The sequence below is a fragment of the Vanessa tameamea genome, chromosome 18 (genome assembly GCF_037043105.1).
Source record: "Vanessa tameamea isolate UH-Manoa-2023 chromosome 18, ilVanTame1 primary haplotype, whole genome shotgun sequence".
NCBI lineage: Eukaryota > Metazoa > Arthropoda > Insecta > Lepidoptera > Nymphalidae > Vanessa > Vanessa tameamea.
The window spans coordinates 10,937,133-10,961,750 of NC_087326.1; the positions used below are offsets into that span (position 1 = coordinate 10,937,133).

The 24,618-nt window shown below is 33.0% G+C and overlaps 1 protein-coding gene across 8 annotated transcripts in view; it reads right to left on the bottom strand.

The window, feature by feature from the left end:
- Positions 1-24,618, bottom strand: part of LOC113397219 (resistance to inhibitors of cholinesterase protein 3) — a 36,183-nt gene extending 11,565 nt beyond the window's left edge. Inside the window, exons 1-6 of one of the 8 annotated variants that reach the window (XM_026635504.2) lie at positions 24,067-24,609; positions 22,287-22,601; positions 11,977-12,101; positions 2,084-2,221; positions 1,638-1,743; positions 1,204-1,224 (exon numbers count right to left, since the gene is read on the bottom strand). In XM_026635504.2, coding sequence (XP_026491289.2) covers positions 1,204-1,224; positions 1,638-1,743; positions 2,084-2,221; positions 11,977-12,101; positions 22,287-22,601; positions 24,067-24,223 — 862 coding nt within the window. In that variant the 5' untranslated portion in view covers positions 24,224-24,609. Of the gene's footprint in view, positions 1-1,203; positions 1,225-1,637; positions 1,744-2,083; positions 2,222-11,934; positions 12,102-22,286; positions 22,602-24,066 lie in introns of all 8 variants that reach the window. The other 7 variants (XM_026635465.2, XM_026635478.2, XM_026635530.2 and 4 more) reach the window with 7 other exon arrangements.

The window sequence follows — 24,618 nt, forward strand, 5'->3', positions numbered from 1 at the left end:
ATAATAAAATAAATAGATAAGGACAACAAGATCTATATCGACCAATCTCAAAATGTTATTTAGGGATTATATTACAAGTCGCGACCTGAGCGCTCTCCGGGGCAATGCATTGTTTGTTTGGCGCAAAACATGAGACAATATCTGATCATTTAGAGGCAATAATTATCCAAAAAGTCGATGCCTTAAAGATATATTTTTTTATAATATAATTTAATTTCATCACATTAAACAATTGGTCCGACGTCCGGCTGAATAGTGGACGATTAATTCTTATTGGTTCGTTTTAAAAAATCCGCATCCGAAAGAACAGACAGACGTAGTGTTTACGTTGCCGTTTATTCAGGGCCAGATCTACCATATGGATTTTTGAGCTTCAGCCCAGGGCCCCGTGGATTCAAGGGGGCCCCAGCTAAGTCAAGTCAAAGTTAAAAATAGATAATGCGAAAGAATCCATAACTTTATTAAACTAAACAGATCGTATGGTTTGCAGCCCTGCGAGTCCTGCAATTAATCAAACCCATTCAATAAATTTAATTCAAGTCTACGTTCAGATATGTTTTAAGTGGGCCCCTAAGTAGTGTTAGACCAGGACCCCCTAAACTTACGGTCCGGCCCTGCGTTTATTCAATAAAACATTGATAAAAGTTTCGTTGTTATATTTTTAAAAGAAATCATTTTCTATTGCATTTTTGTTTAACGATTAAGTCGCAATAGCATTTTGAAAATGGAGAAAAACTCAGGATGCCAATTCTACTAACAAATTGACTGTTTATCGCAATCGAAACGTAATCGTTGCCGTTTAGACGATTACCTATTCTATAAACGCTTATTATTTCATTCTAATTATAGTATCGTAACCAATATAGATAAGTAGAATTGGCCTTCACTTACGATCAAGCTGAGGTTAATTTTTGTGATCAATAGTCGAAAATGGATGAAAATAAAATTCGGAACGTAACGTAACCGTAGAATTACCCCAGATAATATAACTTACCAAACACTCCCTCCCTTCAAAATACTATACAATATTTACGACTTGATAGCGTTATGAGAAACGCTAAAAGGTGTAACACAACTTTAAATAACTCTGTTATCGCTGAACAGTAACTAATTAACGGATCAAGCTAATTAACTCTTTTCCTATTGATTACCGACAAAATAAAATAATTACACAACTATATATACATACGAAATAATACTCACTTGTGTCAGTTTCTTTGTGTCCTGAATGCGTTAAAGAAATAAACGTTAAAATGAAATGAGATCTAAAATTTGAAGCGAACTTTCTTTAGGCGCAATTTCAGTAAATTTTAAAGGTTAACTTTTTATGATAAGTTTTAATTTAACTTTTAATAGAGTAAAATGATAATGACTGACGTCACACCCGTGGAGCCTGCGTGAGTTCCGAGTCGACTCTCACAGATTACTTAGTTCTAATGTATAGTTTCTATAGTGTAATTTTATTGTGATAGACATTATGGCGTGTATTATATTTGAATAATTTGAGTACGAATTATCGTTGAAATTTTCAAGTGTGAAATTCGATTATATAACATTACTAGTTAGTTTAGAAATGAATTAAAAACAAATGACTCGCAACGCGCGAAGTTAAATCGAAATGGCTTTGATCAGCTTACCCAGTTTTTCAGGCGAGGTCCTGGAATCATCCCTGAACACCCGTCTACGGAATTGAGGATCGGGCGCGACAGGATCAAACGGCGCACCAGTACGTTTAAAAAGTATCTAAGGAAATTAGTAAAACAAATTATTTACAACAGGCGATCATAACTACAAAGTAAATATTCGCATAAGTAAGTATTATGATAGCCAACATAACGGAAACGGCCCTGATATACAAGAAGTATATTTATTTACTTTAATTTCAAACAGGTAAGAAGACGACCACTGCCCATAAACTTTGGCACTGCAAGGCCAGCGTGTCAATCTTGGAACATGATGTAATGAAGATGTTGATCGCCTAGTACTGCAGGACAAGTACTAGGAGACCATAAAAAGTAAAGAAACATCTTCAGAAAGAGTTCATAGATAAATTAATAATTATGTTAGAGTGATAAATATTTACCTTACTGAGAGTGTACACGAAGAATACAATAATGCAGATAGTGTATATGGGCATCACGAAACCCATTGAGGACTTTGGCGCCGGGACCGGACCGCCGGGAGAGCCCAGCGGGGGACGCATACCAGGAATTGGTGGAGGCTGAAAACGAAGGATCATTATTACATTTCATACGAAAAAAAGTAAAATATATAAATGTAACAGCCAATAGGTGTCCCACAGTTGATCAAACTCCATTCCCGTTGAGAATTCATGATATTATTTCACCAGGCTGCCGCAAAGCGGGTCGGTGTAAATTTAATTTTAAAATAACACATAAAATATATTTAATTTGTTTATACTAGATGTATATATACATTTTATTTAATGGATAGATAACATTAATGATGCTTAATAATGCCACATTCATATTCTACAGGATTCCCTAATCAATTTCCAACGCGTAATATATCCAAAAGATATAAACACGTTACTTTTTAATGTTTGTTACCTAAATAATTATTGGTAATTTTGAATTATTTGCCGTTTTTCAAAGAACTGCATGGACATGCAAGTTAATATAACCAAGCTGATGATTTAATATTATCATTGCCATTATGATAAAAGCTTTAGCTTAATGATAAGGTTCTCCTAACCGATGTCTATTTGCGATTCTTAACAAAGGATAGTTAACTGCACAGGACAGGATATTTCAGTGTCCAAGATTATAAAAAGAGTTTTTTTTTTTTACAGAATACCCTGAGAATTTGGTCCAAACCTTACTTAAACTGTGCATGTCACTGACGGGGCAGTTCACAAGTTATAGTCTATCCCACTATTGGCCAAAGCAACGAGATAGAATAACTATTATTGAACGAATATAGAAATAATTGATTCTGCGATTTTTTTTTTTTTTTTTTTATCTTGTTCGGTCGTACTCGGTGACAAGGACTTTGTGCAAACCTGGGTAGATGCCACCCACCTTATTCTATCGCTAAACAGCAAAACTTAGTATTGTTTTCTGATTTGAAGGTTGAAACAACTAGTGTCACTACAAGCATAAGGGCCAGAACTTCAAAGGTAAGAGACGCATTGCCGGTAAAAGGAATTGCGATGTTGAACACTTAGCACCAGGTAACCGATATGCCACCTAACAGATATAAAAAAAATCTATTTTCGATTTTGTCAACGTATACGCACCTTTTTATGATCCATCTCGTAGTTTGTAAATCAAACCTATTTAATGTCACACTAGAACACTAACTAATCAACCACAAATATATTGTTTATTCAGTTATATTTACAAAGATTACAAACTCTCGACAATGTACAATTTACTTATTTTCTTAATGTAAGTTTTTTATGGCACAATATATTTTATTAAAAACCACTGACGATTAAACCAACGACAACTTGAGAGTGAATATGAATCTTTATTTATATTTTTAACATATATTTTAAGAAAATCTATTTTTTTTAAAAGTTTGCAACGTATTAAACTATTTGGATTTCGAATAACGGCTATTTAGCGATGTGCCCGGACACCGAATAGGGATTCGTAAGCGTTACAACGTCGTGGAGGCGATTTCCTGTGTTTACTCTTAAACTAGATAGACATACGACTAAATTGTCGCCGGTTATAAATACTTTTTCATACAAAATAAACGAATAATTTACTCCATTTTAGCTAAGTATATTGTATGGAATTTTCGCAATTGCTAAGCTAATCGCATTTCTAATTAGTAAAGTCTATGATTATTTTTGTACCCGCATTTAAATATATAAATAATTGGGAAGCTGTACAATCTATCCTCTGCCCAAAGTTTGCCTGGAAGAGATCGCCGCTTTACCGCCAAGGTCGCCTGTAAATCCATGACTATCTTGGGAAAAATAATTGAAAATACATATCTATTCTTTGTATGTATCACGATAAACATAAGAGTGTAGTTTTTATCACGAGTCATCTCACAATAATGACTGACACAAACTTGGGTACGATATGACAGCTTATCTAAAAATAAAACCGTTTCGTCGTAAGTCTGCACTACCATATTCCGTGATTAAAAAAATAAATGACCGGATAGGTCTAAAATTATTAGTGACTTTAGCTTCTCTTTTTGGGTGTTTGCTTATAATCATGACGTTACTTGATATATATGTTACTGTAAAAGCTCGAACTACGGTAAATATTAAGATTAAGATTTTCCAGTAAAACCTAAGATTTACCGATTATTACTAACCAAACCTAACTCTTTTTAATCATTACTCAAAAGATTACAAGTAAAAACTATTATGTAAGAACCAAGAAAAACATTAGAAATATTTTGTCAATGGACGTCGTTACTTTTGGCATGTCTATTTATTACGAATATAATAATAATTATTAATTTATAATCATAGTGTATCATTTTATACGTAATTAAATTATCAATTCATGATCTAATCACGTCTATTCCCTCTCATTTAATATTAGGACATGCGCGCGCGCAGCTAGAGTCGTTTATTTCTGCGCAGTGTGTCTAGGCCGTGTATGTGGGTCGTTACCAATGTCGGCTAAACTTGATTTGTTTATCTCGATCGGTACTTTACTACTAAACTTTTGAACGTTGCATTTAAAAACTAACAACTAATTAAAATATTATTATGCATTTCATGGTAGGTAGTTGTTTTAAATGTCTATGTCGTTATCTTATTTGAATGTTTTTTGTTTCCTAATTTATTAATAATTTACCTAATTTTATTTAAATTAAATCTTCACTGTCTCTACTAAAAAACGAGACATATCTTCTTGTAACTGAAGAAAACTACTAAATCATATATAAAATATATAAAAAACTTATACCATAAGATGCAGCGCGTTTTGGAGTCTGGTTTTAAATTTATTATACAAGTAGTTGCACTTTGTAGTTTCAAAGACCCCCCCCCCCCTAAGTTTAGACTAATGACGTGACAAGGGCGAATTGCGTGTTCTTGTACAAATATACATATTATATTGGTCTTTAATATTATAAAAAAAATACTTAAAGTTACCATCGATTCAAAATGTACGTTCCACTGAGAAGAGACGCCAAAAACCTTACTCAGTGGTAGGGCTTTGTGCAAGCCCGTCTGGGTAGGCCCCACCCACTCATTAGATATTCTACCGCTAAACAGTAATTCGTAATAATAGCACTCGTGTAACTACGACAAAAAGGAACATAATATCTTAGCTTCCAAGGTTCATGAACATCGGCGGTGTAAGGAATGTTTAATATTTCTTTTAGGCCCTTTTACCTAGTCATTTGTCAATTACATGCCTAAACATTAAAATAAAAAAAGGAACTTAGTACTATCTACCAATTCAATTATACAAGTACGTTAATGAAGATCAAATTAATAATTATTTATCTTACATGAATGCTATTTAATAATACATATTTGTTTGAAATGTAACATGATATTTTAATAAACACATTCGCAAAGTTATGACAGGCGCAGTTACATTGCGAATGCACCTTGCCCGGGGAAGGATGTATTGATTTTTCGAGCTAAATATAGAGTACGGCAAGCACTAGTTCAGTTTACCAAGCTCAAATTCATATATATACAAATTGCCAATAGCCCGTCGGTGAAATATACATTTTAATCATATGTTAAATAACATGTAATAACTTATCCAATATGGTGATAAATGATCTAAAAATATTCGGTAGATAGTCATGTTTCGGGAATTTCAAATAGACTTTTCAAAATACTTTTGAATATTAAATACAAATAAACAAAAATTAAAATTTAAAAATATGTGGCAGAATTGGATGCCAATCATGTAATGAATGATTAAACTTAAAAATTATACAATATTAATTTTGAAGGAGTCAGCAAGTTTACTGGAAAATCACGGGAGGTCGAGTTTCCAGAGCTTCCTTGGTGGGCAGAAACTGTGTACTGCTAAACATAACTAGATATTTAAATGAGCTACGTGTTTATAAATTTCATTTGAATCTACTCGTAGGCGTTAAGTATTACGTCAGTTTCAAAGGGGTTGGGGGTTTTGCATGATGCTTACGTTAGCAATATTTATTTATCTACTTTATATTTTATCGACTTCAAGATAGGAGGAGGTTCTCAATTTGTATGTTCATATTTTTTTTATATGTTAAGGCATAACTCTGTCATCTATAGATAGATTTACAAAATTTTTTGTTCGAAAAAAGTTCATTCCGAAATGTTTCCATTTAAATTTCACAAAGATCTGATGATTAATTTCGAAGACAGAAAATGGAACTCTTCAATAAATTCCAGCAAATTAACTGCTAAATGAAGTCTGTGTTTTTATTTTTGTTGAGAAACTAATATTATAAATATATTGTCTTTTTTCTTAAGCTAGTAGATTCCCATTTGAACTTTACTTCTCGTTTCTCGAAAGGGAAAAGCATCTCCCCGAAATAACGGATTATTGCTACTTGCTCCCACGCGGTGTGCACAGACTTAATAACGATGAGAGATCTCACTCATTAACAAAAGTAAGGAATATTACAAATTTGTAAAAAATATACTATCGCTGGTGGGAGGAACTGAATATTACTTGTATTCTGCTTACATAACACATGTTGTCTTGGGTCTCGGTGTATGTGGTACCGTCGTTACTTCTGATTTTCCATAACACAAGTGCTTTAGCTACTTACATTGGGATCAGAGTAATGTGTGTGATGTTGCCCAATATTTATTTATTATTATTATTTATTTCAATAAAATTGTTAATACCAATATGTAAGATTTGTATAATTTGGAAAATTTAAATGTATTTATATATTCTCCATTGGTTTTAGGTTAAGCATTTAATAAAAAATTATCCGTTCTATGCAACTTTATAAGTCTGTGGTACCCTAAAGCGTACAAGCTATTACGCAATCGTTTAAAAAATAAACATAATCCTTTGTTTGAACAAACAAAACGTAATAGACAATAAAAAAAAAACATTACAAGTTTCATACGATTCCGAAGTTAAATACATAGACACAAAGCGGTTCTATAGCATTGTGATGGTAATGTAAAATGTGACCGAAATGACCATAATGTGGTAACGACGAGTGTTGACTCAGTAAATAACAAAAAAGTTTTAAGTGCATGCATGTGTCATTGTACTTATAACCAATTTAAATTGTTTAAAATTCACTGCTCACTTTTAAATAGTTTTATGTTTTATCTGATCGGATATCTGGATGCAGGACTTCTGTTATGGTTCACGATGGAAGGAATTTATGCTAGGCCATCTAGGTAAGCATTACTTAGTATCATTGTGTTCCAATTTGAAGAGTGAGTGAGCTAGTGTAACTACAGGCATTTTGGAAGATAAGCTTCTTCCAAGGTTGGTGCCGCATTGGCGACGTTACCTATGTTTAATATTCTTACAGCGCCGAGTATATCGAGGGTTGGTGACCACTTGCTATCAAGTCTATTTGCCAGTCTGTACCTATTTATATCAACAGATACAGATAGTATACAGATATCCTGGACCTAGAACTTTTCCCTGTTAAGGATTTTTTTTTTTTATTTATTGGAAAAGTTACCCCATCTACTTATCACTAAGCACTTAAAATTAATATCTGACTTGGGTAACATACAAAGTGATACGTCTTTAAAGGTGTAAACAACATTGAGGACAGGATATTTTGAGACACACCTCGTACTTTATAAATATATGACACTATCGCATCGTATTACCAATAATATTTTGTTAAATCTCATATTTACCTCAATATAGAATGCTAATGTATACGCTTATTCATTTGATTATTTTTTTGACCTGAGAAGACACTGATTGGATTTTTATCAACGTTTCTTTAGTTAAGAATAATTTTTATATGAGGCTATAAATAACAAAGAACTTTCTAGATAACATCCTAATATTTTTGTACTGGATGGCATATTCTTCGAATTTGTTGTTCCTAATATATTCCAACGATAGGGTTGGCAATTTTAACAAATTAATATTACAAGAACATTAAAAATATCAAACCCTTCGTAGACAAATTACAAAGATGAAAAAAAATATATGTCTAAATGAAATATAACAACGAATACCTTTATGGCGTCAAGGGTATAATTATTATACTATTTCGATCCAAATTTGGAAAATCTTGTCCATTACTTGGAATGCGTATCTCTTGCCGTTCCAAAGCGAATTGACAGCAGACTGAAGACTTATGCGAATGTAAGTTTTATTAAAAGGAAAATGCAACAACCCTAGACAAAACATTGACAGCCGTGAAAAGGGTAATCCGGTACCTTTTTGACAATTAGCCAGACACTTGTTCTAGCATTGTGTCATGACAAATTGAGACATGACACGTCCTCTGTGTTTGTCAATTTCAGCTACTTCACACTAGTACATATATAATACGAAATGTCAGACGGTGCGTCTCTATAATTATCTTCTTTGTTTGTATTTAGTTAACGGAATGATGTCCGTCTGATTCAGGGACTGACATACGTGCTTTTCACTCAGCGATGTTCAGATATTTCATAACTGGTTTTTGAATCTGTGGAACATCATCATCACATCTGTATATTTGTGTTCCGGTTAGAAGAGTAAGTGAGCCTGTGTAATCACAGGCACAAGTAACATAACATTTTTGTTCCCAAGGTTGGTGGCGCATAGGTGATGTAAGGAATGGTTAATATTTCTTACAGCGCCTTTGTCTATGGGCGGTGGTGACCACTTACCATCAAGTGGCCCATATGCTCGTCCGCCAACCAATGCCATAAAAAAAGAATCACCGGTTACGACTGTAATAACTACATATATAATGGTGTATTATGTTTTAAAATTAGACAATTGTCATCACGACTAATAACTGTAATTAAATGAGTGACCAGTTATATATATGGGCAACGAAGGGCAGATGACAATAGCTATGAAATTTTAGCACTGGTCACATTTAAATTTAGAACACAATGAGGAATTAAATTATAAATATAGACAGGAAACAGTAAAAACGCTTCATTGTGTTAAACTTCGACCACACAACACGTCAACGAAAGATTTTTGCCACAGTTATGTTGATTTTTCGCGTAGCTACTAAACAATAGACCTGATACTCGTGTAAGCGTCTTAGACAATATATGTCATGTAAATATAAATGTGCCCCAATCACAAGATCACCGAGGTCCAAAAATAATGAGAATAACATCATGCGTGTAACCGTTTCTTCTTGCGTTTGCTCTGAAATACGAGCGACGAGCGATTTTTATTTTTAGAAACTGTTCGAAATTTAAATCAATGTTATCAAGCAACTGACACACATGCTCTTATAATTAGTACCATTTGTATACATGCCATTAAGATTATAGTGCTACTAAGTAGCACGGTATAATAATGGTCAGCTCGAGCTATGCGTTCACGTTTGCAATATATTACCAAATAAACATCCTCGCATCCTTCAAAATTGAAATTTACGCTAAACCGTGTTTCTTATATTGATTTAAGTATTTTGTTAATATGCCACGTAATATGTTTTATTTAATTACCACTAATAAATGTCCATAAACGTTATTTCGTGTTAGTTAAATATGAATTCTGTAGAGGTTTATGCTTTTAGCAGTAAATGATAAAACGTAGATTAAGTTTCGGTTGATAAATTAATTCTAGCATGCTAGGTAAATAAAACCGATAAGCGATTTACTCAATATGATTCTGTAAAATGAAATGCTACTTGTATAAAGTATTTTTTGATTTGATTACGCAGCATACTCAAGAATAGAGACCATATTTTATAATTATGAGTAAACTTGATTTTAATATATCGACGCTTTAATCAATAACAATTAATGCCGGCACGATTATAACATGATCTACAATAAACATTAATAACTATTAAAGTTTAATTAAAATCTACCCACCTATTCATTCACACGTATATAAACATTTAATATATATGTATAAAGCAAATCTTTACAGTTATTTACATTAAGAATAAGATTTTCGTCGTTTTGTTTCAGTTATATCTAAATTTCTAGCATTAGAAGTTTATATCTTGGTCCGTTATTTATGTACGCCTGTCTATAACCCTGCGCGAGCGTCGCTTTTTGAAGACTTTGACACTGTGTGTGGTTTATTTTTAAATTATGACGCATTACTTTATAATCCTTTAATTAGCATTAGTTCTAATTTTAATTAATATATAAGAACATCACCCAACTGCGTATCCAGCAATAACTACTCTACGTCATTGAAGGCAGCTTATGTATTAAATCTCTATATAGTATATTCATAGTACGTTGTTAGTATTCCTTATAAGAAAACTTTAATAAATAAGAGGTACCTATTACTCAATAAGATATTACGTATAATAGATTTGAAGATAGTACTCATTGATTTTTATATTAATTACGTAATACGGCTCGCCTAGTTTATTTCAGTTACTTTCACAGTATAATATCCTACGGTATTATGCTTTGGGGTAACGCAGCCGCTATCCATACTATATTTGTGCAGAAGAGTTTTTATGAGAAAATGTGATTCTCATAACATTGGTACAAGGAACAAACACAATCTTGTTAGTCCTGTCGAGTAACAGGTCTTGCAGTCGACTGCATAGAGTCAGTAACTCTTTTGTGGGCCAATGTATACGCTTCTACAACAGGATCCCAGAAAACGTTCAAAATGCTTCTAATGCCAAATTTAAAAATATTGTTAAGGAACGCTTGTGTGCGAAAGGTTACCATACAATTAGTGAGTTTATGTTTGATAGCACACCTTGGGAATGAAACGATCGCCTCCTGGCTGTTTCTATTCATATACAATTATGTATCTAATTAAATTGACAAAAAAAAGGACCCGCTGCGTTTTTTTCACCGATTCTTCTCAGGTCGGGGTGTTCCTTTTTCCGAACCGGTGGTAGTGTTTAATTTGACCATCAATAAGTAAGTGTAATGCTTCTATGTTGAATAGAGGAATTTTGAGTTTAAATAACTGTCATTAATATGAAAATATTGATGTTATGTTACTAAGGGTTACCACAGATAAAAAAGTTACGACATCGTGACGTTGAAATCAATGTTGCACGATGCAAAAATTCACGTGTTTATGTATGGTAACCCTAATTATGAATTACGTAATAGTGGCTTATCCCGATGTAATATATATATACAGAATAATAAATAAGATTAATAACACATATAAGCTAAATTAAACATTACCATAATATATTTGCGTATTTCAAAAGCTATTTATATTTCAAAATTAAATTTAAATACTTACCTTATATTAGTGGAAGCAAAGATCGCGAAGCTGCCGATGTTAGAATATTACACACCATTGAGAGCCTGGACATCTAATCTATACTAATATTGTAAATGCGAAATTATCCGTCTGTCTGTTACGTTGTCATGGCCAAGCTGAACCCGATTTGATGAAATCAAGTATGAACCCAGCTTGAACTCCAATGACAAGGACTACTTCTGTATATCTAACATCAGATGCAAAGCCACGGGTGGCTATTCATATTAATATAGCTTTTTCCAATCGAAGGAATGAAGACAAATAAACTATATATTTATATATTGCGTTTTGTAATGGCTCTCTGTTATGAAAGTTCATTATTAATATATATTACGACAGTAAGAGAGAACGAGTTCCAAAACAGAAATAGCAAAAAATATATGTAGAATTCTAATATCATCCGTGAGAAGTAGAGACGGATAACTAATATAATATATAAATAACAATATTAATATTAATTATCTTTCATATACTAATGTATTCTTCAGCAACATATACAGGATTATTCTTTTTCAAAATAGACCTATTAATATAGTAATTATCGAATTCCAGACCCTCAAAGGCTTTAGCTTCCTGCCACAGCGCCCAAGCTATCACACGCGTGACAACTGACCTTGATGTCCAAATCGTAGTACACAGAGAGTGGTGAGCGTACCCTGACGTGAGGTGGTAGAACGACGGGCCGGGCCGGTGGTGGTGGTCCTGGTGGTATCGCCCTCCCTCGCTCGAGTAACGCTGGATGGGGTCCCATCCGGATCGGTGATCGCTCTTGCTTTATGGCTGTGGAAATGAGTTATTATAAATATCTATGTTCGCCCTGTATTATCGATTTAAATCCTTATACAATAATTTATCACATATATGATTAGTAAACATACAAACAAAACTTCAACATTAATGTTTATTAGTAGTAGAAATAACGAAAATAAAAGTGACATTAAAAAAAAACCGCTGAGTTCTTCGCCGGTCCTTCTAAGTACCAACGTGTTTATTTCCGAACCGGTGGTAGATTTTAGACTATCAATAAGCAAGTATAACGCTTCTATACTGAATAAATATTTTTGACTTTGAGTGAGACAGCAAATAAAAAAGGCGTAATAGGACCAAGAATGATCTAGTCTATTCCAATCGAAGAAGATACAATAACAAACAAACCTTAGATTAACGGATTACATGCGATTTGCTAATACACACAGCACAGCACTATAATATAATAGCACAGCTCTATTTGATTTTACTAAAAAATATTAGTACCTACATATTTATACTTTATCTTTATTTAGTATACTATATATTATACAGTATGTAAAATATTTATTTTAAATACAACACTATCCCACTTAACTACTTATTTAGATATTAGTTATAAGATTCCTATAATAGTTTCGTCGATGTTCAAATATTCAAAACGCAATTTCTTCGTAAATCCATTATGAAAATCATAGACTATTCAAGCTTTCGACCAATGATATTGCGTCAATAAAATGTCAAATGTTGTTTATTTGACTTTTATCCTTTTATAGTTGGAATAGACTATACTCTGACCTCTGAAAAGATTTTGCTCACTGATCAACCCAATCCTTTGCCGACCATTGAATTTATGCATCTTGATAATGATGGACAATGAGATATCCCAATAAAACTGCTCATGTAAAGTACTCGAAGGTTAAGAAATGAGATCTCCGTACTTCTTCCGTAATCTACTACGCATGCGCAGGCATAAGTTAGTAAAAAAAAAAACTTCATATATAGTTATTTATGATGATGTTTATAATATATTATTATTTAACATTTCCAATGGAAATGAAATTGTTGGCAATAATATTTATAATATTACGACCTCCGTGGTCGAGTAGTGGTACACCGGTTTTCATGGGTACGCCACTCCGAGTACCAGGGTTCGATTCCCGGCCGAGTCGACGTAGAAAAAGTTCATTAGTTTTCTATGTTGTCTTGGGTCCGGGTGTTTGTGGTAACGTCGTTACTTTTGATTTCCATAACACAAGTGCTTTAGCTACTTACATTGGGATCAGAGTAATGTATATGATGTAGTCCAATATTTATTTATTTATATTTATAATATTATAATATTATAAATCTCTGCTTGTCTGTTTGTACGTTGACACACCACCACATGTGAGTTGATTAGGTAATTAAATAGTTTACCGGTATATTTTTTATTATTTAAAATATGATATCCAGAACTTTAAAATTTTATCTTTGTCATAGTCGCCGAGTAACGCCTAGAAAAGAATACCAATTAATCGAATCAATTACCGTAATTTAAATGGGTACCGGTAATGTTTGCCGGTTCGCCACAGAGTCTAAAACATTATGTCATTGGTTGTACTTTTACGTTTTGATATAAACTATAATATGTTCACAAGTGCTTGTTAGATAATACTCAAATAATATTTAAAATTGTATTAATGTAAAAATTATTATATTTTAAATTGATTAATTAAGAAATAACAAACAATTCTGTATACTAATGCTATGACCACACTTGTGTTACCGTGCGATTTTGGACTTTGTGTTGTTAATACGTTTAATCGCGCATGTGTTTCACACATTACAATCCAAACAGTCATGTATTTATACAGCCATAGACAAATAATAAACTTTTAATAGAATTCTGATGTGTCGTCATCGATAATTCGTTAGGAATAATAATAGATTAAACATCTATATTTCTATTACAACAAGTAATACGTGATAAGGTATTACAACATTCTCTAATAGTTTTGTGCAAAAGCCAACCTGTGTGGGTACCACCCACTTACCAGATATTTTACTCAATAACGTTAATTCTGTATCGCTGTTCCGGTTAAGCAGATATGGTGCAGTGGCTAGAACGTTTGCATCTTAACATATGAGTGCGGATTCAAACCTTAGCAAACACTAGTGAATTCTATGTACTTAATATGTTTTTATATCGTGCATCTCGTGCTCGGTGAAAGAGGCATCGTGAAGAAACCTGCATGTGTCTAATTTCAATGTAATTCTGCTACATGTGTAACCACCAAACGGTATTGGAGCACCGTCGTGGATTAAGCTCCAAACCTTCTATTTCAAGGGAGAGGAAGCTGAAGCCCAGTAATGGGATATTTCAAGACTGTAATTTTTTTGCTTTTTTACTGTTCCGTTTTGAACGGTGATTGAGCCAGTGTAATTACAGACACAAGATAACTGTGCTGTAAATATTTAATCAGAAATTAACAATTGTTTTAGAAATACATCGAAGGAGAGAAGAAAACAACGCTCTCCCAAAAAAAACTTATAGAAATAAAATTATTTTTAACGAAGTTATTAATAGATATCTTGGTGTTAATACAAATCAACAATTAGCACCAGTGTATCCATTTCCTAATTAAACACAATGGTAATGCGGCCTAACTTACTCATGAAGGTAATTACACACAAGCTAAAAATAGTCTACACACTACACGTGGCAATACAAAATTCGACGTATTTATAAATATTTTTGTCATAATTAAAAACTTGATTAAAAAAAATACATTTCAAGTTTCAATAAATTTTCTTTTTTTTTAAATTTAATATTAACAGGCCTTTGAGTCGGTATGGACATGTGAGGCGCAGAGAGGAGACACATGCTACTAACAGAGTGTTGAGTATGAGCGTAGAGGAAGGGAAAGAGAACGTCCTAAGAAAACATGGACGGAGTGTGTGAGAGGGGATATGAGAAAGATGGATGTGAACGGTCAGAGGACGTAAGATATATTAACCAATCCTTACAACGCCAACAACCAACCTTGGGAATGAAGATGTTCTGTCCTTTTTACCTGTACGCTCATTCACAATTCCAACCAGAACACAACAATACCAAATATAAATTATAGTATAGATGTACTATGCTAACCCTTATTAATAAGCATTGTATAGAGTAGAGTATATTTACAAATTCTTTATTTTCCATTATGAAATACTGAAAACCAAAAGAAAGATAACAATAACTATTTAGCTTACTATACAAAGTTCGTTGGGGAAGCCGTATGTATTTAAAATTCGTGGTTCTAATCATCATCAGATTAACAACACGACATGTAACTTATAATAAAAACATAAGAAAGAAAAACTATTCAAACGAAAAATATTATTACTCTTTAGCTTTAAGTTGTGAAACTTACATAATCAAGAACCAATCAAGTATTAATATCTCAAAAACCGCTCCCCGCTCCGCTGCCGCTCGTGCCTTAAAAAATCGTCAGCCACAATTTGACCCAGTTCGTCAATTGCAATATTACCTAATTTGTGTTTAAGCCCGTATGGGAATTCAAGGCCCTTAGACGCTAAACAACGCTACGTAACCGCTTATACTTATAAGTAAAACAAATATGTGATCTTACCAGATACCATCGGGCATGTGGTTGCGTGCACTCGTGAGCATGTTTGGACAACTGGGAGCAATTCTACTAATAAATTGCTACTTAAGTCGCAATCGAATCGAAACTAAATCGATGCTGTTTAAATGCCTCTATAATACGATTCGGTTGCGATTGTCGAATAGAATTTTTTTTATCTCATCTCCGTTATCAATTAGTAAAATTGGCCCCCTCGGCTGAGGTTCATTTTTGTAAGGAATATTATATATATTTTTTAAATTGTTATGATCCCTGGAAGTTTATACAAGGTACCATTTGGGATTTTGTATCAAAATGTTACTTTTAATAATCGAATGAGTTAAAAACATAGATAATGCATAAAGGATCAATTTGTATAGCCTAAGTGGTTGACCCCGAAGATGGATGGACTTAGAACTCTTACGAAATGTTTGAGAATAGTTCAAACAAATACGTTAATCTGTTAACATTGTAGACCTGAGTAATCATAATTATCTATTAATGCTGTCTTCATTTGAATTGTGATAACACCGAAACCGAGTCGAGATGGCCCAGTGGTTAGAACGCGTGCATCTTAACCGATGATTTCGAGTTCAAACCCAGGCAGGTACCACTGAATTTTCACGTGCTTAATTTGTGTTTATAATTCATCTCGTGCTCGGCGGTGATGGAAACCATCGTGAGGAAACCTGCATGTGGCTAATTTCAACGATATTCTGCTACATGTGTATTCCACCAACCCGCATTGGAGCAGCGTGGTGGAATATGCTCCAAACTTTCTCCTCAAAGGGAGAGGAGGCCTTTAGCCCAGCAGTGGGAAATTTACAGGCTGCTAATGAAATACCGAAACTAGATATGTCCAAAGTTCTTGTTATGAGACTCATAAAGACATATAAGTATATTTAATAAAAAAAAAATTTAAATGTTTGCTTTAAGCTTCAATGTATTAATTTATAACTATTAATATATAAAAAAGAATCCTTACTTCCCTTGATCACAGCAGCTCGCGAGAAAAAATGGACCAATTTCTCAAATTTCTTTTTTTTGTGTTTGTTATTGTCAGAAAGTTCTTATGAAAGAAAAATATAAGAAGGTTGAGCGCAATATTACAAAATATAAGAAAACTTAACGAGTATATTTTTTCCAAATCTATTCGTAAGTTGGCGCTATTGACTGAACACGCGCTGCAAATGTCATTTATAACATATGCGTCGGTCGGGATTATATTGATACAATAATTAATTTATCATTTCTGAAAGTATATTTCACAGCCTCCTCAATTGTTCAATAAGTTTTTTAAATGTTAGTTCAGAAAAATCACGCCTAATATTAAAGATGCAATTGAATATGAAGTTTTGGTGAGTTTTGATAAAATATTTTTACAGATTAACACAAGCTATACATGGTTATAAAGAAGAATAAAATAGAATATATATTTTATTTTCAGTTGAACTTTGGTTTACATGAATGCCAGCAATTTGATATACAAACTTAGTCGCAGAACTCGCAATGCTACCAATCAAAGATATACAGGAGCAAGCAATTGACTAATTATATTGATATTATATTGATAAAAAGATATTATATTGATAAAAAGAATTGACTAGCAAAGAAAATAAAGCTGAGAGTGCATCATTTTATTCATTATACCATTCGAATTCATTATTCACAGTTAAGACAGGACAACATGTGTCGGGTCAGGCAGTCAAATATATTTTTATACAAGACTTAATACGTCTAAATCAGATATGAGCCTCTACTGACTTAAAAAAAAAACTTTTTGAAAGCAAGATGACTCGTCTGAGTGTTCCTTATTAAATGCAAGCTACAATGGTCCTACGAGCTCAGCATAAGGATTGTTATCTTACGAGGTCAAAAGGCTCTACAGCTGACTCTACAAGACCAAACCAAAAGTTAAGTGAGTCGTGAACTCGTCATTATATCTTTGTGTACACACCAAATTTAATATGATTACTTTAAAAAAAAAAACACGCATTTTATTTGCAAATTGTAAAAAATTTGTATCCTTGTATCCTAAACACTAGTAGTTTGTATCCTATCGGCCTAATACAATAAACACGAAAGTTTTTAGATTGGATAGATATTTGTTATTTTAACGCAAAAATTAGTAAACTGATTTGGATTAAATTTAGAAAATTAGCGATGTATAATGAACTAATACATTAGCTCTTTCTTCAAACGCAAGAAAAGTCGCTAATTCGTTACACATATAACAGACAGAGAAGTATTTTTTTATTAAAATATGTTTTTATCTTGACCACAAATGATTGTAAAACTTCACGTTAACCAAATTTAAAACTTTAACGTTGAAATAAAAATATTTCGGCGCCATAAAGACCAAGTTATACGTTTCAGAAGCGAGTGATTTATGCAAATTGTTGTAAAGCATCATCCAACTCAGCAACGGTGCCTGCCTTTCAACGCGCCAAAGTAACATTTCACTTAGAATATTTAGGAGTCATTAACACATGGTCATGGGTAGAAGAGGGGCCGCGGGGGCACGCCTTGATTCTTGTTAGTTTTCTTCAGAATATTTGATACTATTCATACTTTAGTTTCATTCTTAGCAAATTTCGCTAATACATAGAGAAATGCATCTATTCACCACAAGGCATCTAAGGACGGATGTTAAACTGAAGCTCTTAAAGAGACTCTTGATTAAACTACTATCCAAACTGGTGACGATTTCTAGTTTTCTAGGGAAGTTCTACTAATACAAACACAGTACCAAAAAAATTATTTATACCTTGTGTTAGTTAGTTAGTAATGTAGCCCTTCATCATACGACATAATTATTCACATTTAGTCTTTTGGCTCTCCTTGGCTCCATAGCATTTTAGCGCCAATTTAAGAGCATTGACCTTACGAGCATGTTTCTTTATTATATTATCTAGAAATAAACTCGTAAAACCCTAACCATCGCAGTCTCGAAAGGTGTCTACAATATTTTATTTTGGAATTATTGCATTTTGGCGCAATTAGTCACCTGACGCTAGGAGCAACTGCCCCTTTAACCCTACTTCAAGAACAACAGCATCTGTACCTATTTCATGTACTAATTTGGCAACAAACTTGATAACGTTTGAAAATTAAACTGAATTCTCTATTATTGAAATATATTTCGTAAAAAAATGGAACAACTACAGAGTTATTTTGACTAAAACCGAGTAATTCGTGTTAATGTTCCCCAAAACGAGAAACATTATTTTAAATTAAATAAAAACCTGACTACACGACAAATGGCAATTAATTCGACATTTTATGAACGTGACGAAATATATTGTGTACTTATTGTGACCGAATCGTAAATACGTTAACACAAAAATGTAAAATTTTGCAGCACAAAGTTTTGTTGCTATGTGAAATAATCCGCTGAAGATCTTCGCTCATCACTCGTACGTTGTACGCCTCACTCGGTGACCTTAGCAAGTGAGAATGGTGCGTTAATACTTTTGTTCTTGTATTACAACTAAGTAGAGGCCACGTGAAACGAGTTACTTGAAACTCCGCATTGTCACCTTGTGAAAGCTGTATTTGCATGTACGACGCAATCTATTAGACAACTGACAAACACGATGACACGAAGTTGTCACCTTTGGATTTAATACTTCTTTAACCATACCGAAAACCGTTGAAACCAGGTTAGATACCTATGCTTTTTTACTGATTTCAATATTTAATTTTGCGGAATTTTCTAAATTACTTAATAAATATATCAGATTTCGTCGTTATGAATTACAGGAGAGATACGAGGAAAAAATGTGTGACCACGAGCTTGTAGAGAACCATTATGTTAGTCAGTCATCAGACGGTCAAGTGAAATATTAATGAAGAAGCCTATTGTGTCTATTTATAGATGCTGATAGTTTACATAATGTGAATACTGCCCACAACTTTGTCCGCTTAGTATTAGAACGGAGATATTCGTTTTTTGACAATTCCCTGCTCCATTTCTGCTGATCATTTATGGGTGGCGGGACATGTAAAAAGAGTAGTCGTAGTCGTCACGCTACGCCCGGCATGTGTTAAACATTGATATAGACTATTATCGAAATAATTTAATTTCAATGAAAACCAATACATAAATATAGAGTAAAATAAAAACAGTTTTTTTTTTTTTTTGGTTTAATAAAGTAAATATATTTTTCTTTTTATTCATATAGCACGAAGTATAAATATCATACGAGTCGCAGCCAAATCAGTAGAGAGCGGCGGCAGAGAGGCGTGACGGCATCATGCCGTTTGCCGTTGCGGCATACGAGCCGACTTTATGCCGAGGCTCACCAATCGCAGTTTCACATAAAAAACAAGTCTTTTAGAAGGTGTATAGTACTGAAAATTCAATCGTCTCTCTTATGAATTCAATCACAACTGATTATAAGGATAGGTATACACAATTTGGTCCAGAATTTAAAGAATTTCAAAAATTCGCTTCAAAATCAGTTCAAGTATTAGAACCAGTTTCACACACTTCATACAACTTACGTCACTATTACGCAAACGATAATCTTGGTGCACATGTTTTAGGAGATGACAGGAATAAAGTATATATAAACACAGATGGTAAAAAAACTCTTGTAGATAATGAGATCATTCAAAACTGGCGAACTAAGTAATCCTTAGATAAGTAACTAGATCGCTATGATCCCTTGACCTAAATACTAGCTGCTAAGAATTTAACTTTGGATATTTGAGATGGTTATTGATTTCGCGTAAACATTAATGTAGATACGTTCGCAAAAATATAATAAATCTTCCTATACATTTTGACGATCATAATATTAATACTTAACTAACCTAACTTAGCTTTTAAACAAAATAGATGAAGCTGTGCTATTAACTCTACACAGATATAACTACACGAGGCTAATTATTCTTAACAAAGTATCAAATTTATTAGTTATGGAAGGCAAGTTGAAATGTCCGGTTTTTAAGACGGTGGCACAGATTGAGCTAAAATAGATTTGTTTTTCAGCGATTTTTCGGTTTCCCTCCGAATATTTCAAATTTATTGGAATAAACAACCATCCTCTTTCCGAAACGCTGATCAAAGTTAACTAATTTGTGTTTAATCTGAATGGTCACTGGTTGCAATGTGAGACCAATAAACGTTCGTGTTTGGTCTGAAATCGAACTTTGCTCATCATTTCCGAAACCATCGGAAAAACATATTTTTGTTAAAAGTATAAACTAAACCTACCAAATTGAAACCAAAGTTGATGTAACTTTGGTTTCAATTTGGTACATATTAAATAATCAAACACGGTACTACTTATCATTTATTTAATGTTAACTTTACATTTGCGTTTTAAGATATAGAGTGGACACCGTGCCAAAGATAATTACGCTAAAAGAAGATTAAATTATAAAAATTGCGACCCTCGATTTTACAGAGATCTTCATTTTAGATTCAATATTAGTTGTAAATCTCAACAAGATTAAATCACGCGTTTTGCAAATACTCGTTAAATCGTACGTAATATTTGTTCAATAAAATATTTAACATTTCACAATCCATGGAAGATTGCATTGCAAGGTCTAAACAATATTTATGTCAAGGTATAATAAAACAGTATACGGAAAATAATAAAACATCTATTAATTTTCATAAGATCCAGAGCGTTTTTGCGAATACATTTTAAATATTTGTATACGCGTCTAAATTTAGTATGACCTACGTACGCGGCGCGCTATGCATATGATTGACAGTAGTCTACGAGGATATCCGTCAAGTGATAAATGATTAAACCGAAATTTAAAAAAAATATTAGCTACACGTCCCATCTACGCGCAGAAGAATGAGGGTCTATATAAAACGTTTATGTTGAAGGACAAATATAGAAAGAAAATCTCCTGTTTCTGGGCTAGGAACCTTCCCGATACAACTCACCAAATTTTCATCAATCAATGGATTGGAAACTATGAAGATCGGAAACGGAATACCTATGACCAAAAACATATTTTAAATCGCAAAGTTACGCAAATGTTATCTAAATTAAAAAATATATACATATATATAAGGAACCTCTTGTTTTATCATACTAGCTGATGCCCGGCATACGTTGCAATACGATTTTTGCGCCAACGATTGTACGTTGATGGTACTATGCCAGAAACCTTCGAGCATGTGTCAATAACTGTCCAATATTTCTAATAAATCAGTTGCTTGGTTTAGAAACACACATATAGAGGAACATACAATTTATCTAGCTATGGACTGCTCGCGTTGCTTCATCTTTATTTATTATTATTTTCTTAAAACTATTATCCGATAACTACGAAACGATTTGCACTACAAATTTAGAATTATTTTCATGGCGATCAATTGAATGTTATAGGACGTGTACCGCAGTGCTATCAATCAATAAAACTTTATCCATGAACACTGAACATGTATGAACGAACTTTCAGCATAAAAGTCTGTTAATCTCAAACATATATATATATATGTACGTAGGTTAGTGACGGCTATACAGCTGTTAGCTTAAATTGTTAGTCATGATGCTCTCAACATCATCAATTAGTTGCTATTGGTAATTGGATTAGTCATGAAAAGCATTCATGCTTAAAATATAAGACTAACTGTCTTGTTTGGTCCAGGAATTTGCTGCAAAGTGTGTACTCAAGCTCAAGTACTTAATCGGAACTCCGAAATGTTGTTTGAGGCAAGAGCTATTGCTCTTCTTCATAGTCTCCAACAACATCTTTGTTGTCTTCCCAACACTCTCATTTCGTTTTACAAATGCTGCTATATCCAACCCACAAGTATCATTAACAGCTTTGCGACATTGTGCCACTGACTGCGGCGTAAACTTCTCCTTTCCAAGAGCTGAACTGCAAACTTCATTTAGGAGCTCGAGCACAGCCACTTCTCTTTCAAATAACACCTCACAGCAGCCTAATAAAAACCTTATATATTGATGCTGTAAAATAGAACTCTCCACAAAAGAGGTGGCATTTTTGTTGTCAGTACATTTGGTGAAGAATTGGTGTAAAAAAAATCATAAACAACAGAAAACTAATAGTTGTTTTTATAGTAGAGTGTCTTACTTAATAATTGCAAACAGTTATAAACAAAAAAGATGCCAACTATTTTTGTGTAAATTCACCTTTATATACATAATATATTTCAAAGTACAGTTTATCTAAAACATCTGCTGAAAATAAGATATAGATTCATAATAAATTTTACAAAGGTTTTATAAACATCCATACAATATTAATGTACATACGATTCTAAAAATTGATATTTGATTGCTCGCTATTAACAAAAAAAAAACAAACACATAGTTACAGAACCTTATTTAAATTTTAAAAGAACTTATTTCATGAAAGAATATATTTAGAATTTTACAAAAATAGATAATTGTAGTATGTTGAACACAAGTAGTATTTTATCAGCTAAATTTTATTTCATTATTATAATTAATAATATCAATTCAATGATAAAAAAAATTCAATTATCTTTTATAAACCATATTCATAATTGTGAAACAAATATGAATACTATTAAAATACAATACAACACAACAGATTACTATTTTTAATGAGGTAATGAAATAATATTAAAATAATATTGTTCATTAATAATGAAACAAAATACTTTATGCAAACATTTTTTCCTGATGTTTGATAAATATATAATTACACAATTTATTACTAAAAAAATATATTTAATATAAATTATCCTTTTTTTAGTATCTATATACTATTACTCAATTAATTTTCCTTATTTTATCATTACTAGTTTGTTTTTTTTTTTACATTGAGACTTTATTTTAAATAATCTGCTCTGTCAGCCGTTGAATCAAATAGTTGATTACAAAATCAATAAGGATAACATAAATAAAAAATATATGATTAATAATTAAATTATATTATTTAATCATTTATAGGTTTTTAATAAATTGTTTACTTCATATTGTTTGATAGTATTTATCTTATTTAATGAAAAATGTTGTTGATTTTTTTTTTATCTATGCATATAAGTCTGTATATAATTTTTCATATTAGTAAGTATATATATACTTCTCTTATATAAGTACCAGTCGCATTCCAATCAGATCTTTTGTAAACATGAATGCTTAGTCAACAACTGGACCGACATTATATTTGTATAGCAAAATCTTGTTCTTGAGAATCGCAAACATCGTTATCTACACAACTCGGTAACTTTCGACTTCGTCTTCATATTTCAAAGCTTTTAACTGACTTTCTATACGTAATATATTTATTTTAAAATTATAAGTCGAGAATTATCCGTCAAAATATTTTAAATCAACGCGAAACGTATAATTAGATTTAGAAGCGTGTTTCGGTCCAGCGATATTGACATTGAGCTAAAGTTAAAAATACCTATTTACCTGTCTCCCGGTCGAACTTGTTCGGCTTAAGCTGCTCTGAAGTGTGGCCCAGGATAAGCGGAGACAAGATCCTGGGCCACAGAACGGCGAAACATCCCACAACAATCACTAAAACGAACATCGTTTTCCGCGGCCCTAGCACCTCGTCGTTCGCCATTCTGTCGTCGTGTTTTCGTATTCGTAATTCACGCACAGAGCCAGTCGCACTCTACGGGAACATCGTCGTATGTGATATAAATAAAGATTTTCGATCTGACTGCCGCGAGAAAATAGGAAAGTGCGCAATGACAGCTGTCAGACACCCTCCACCCCGCGTTACGGGAGCGATCGCGATACGAGTTCGTCTTCGTTACGGGAGCATCCATCTTCTTAAATTTTCTCTCGTCGAACGCCGGCGGATTGAGCTGGCTCGATGTGACACAGCCGTATATCACAGTCAATCAGCTATGCCGACATCTTGCCTTCCCAGCCACCGGCTTGATTATTAGTGAAATCGTCGAAGCGGTCACTACATTAGTTCAAATATTGACAGAGTGAATTATCGTTTGGCGG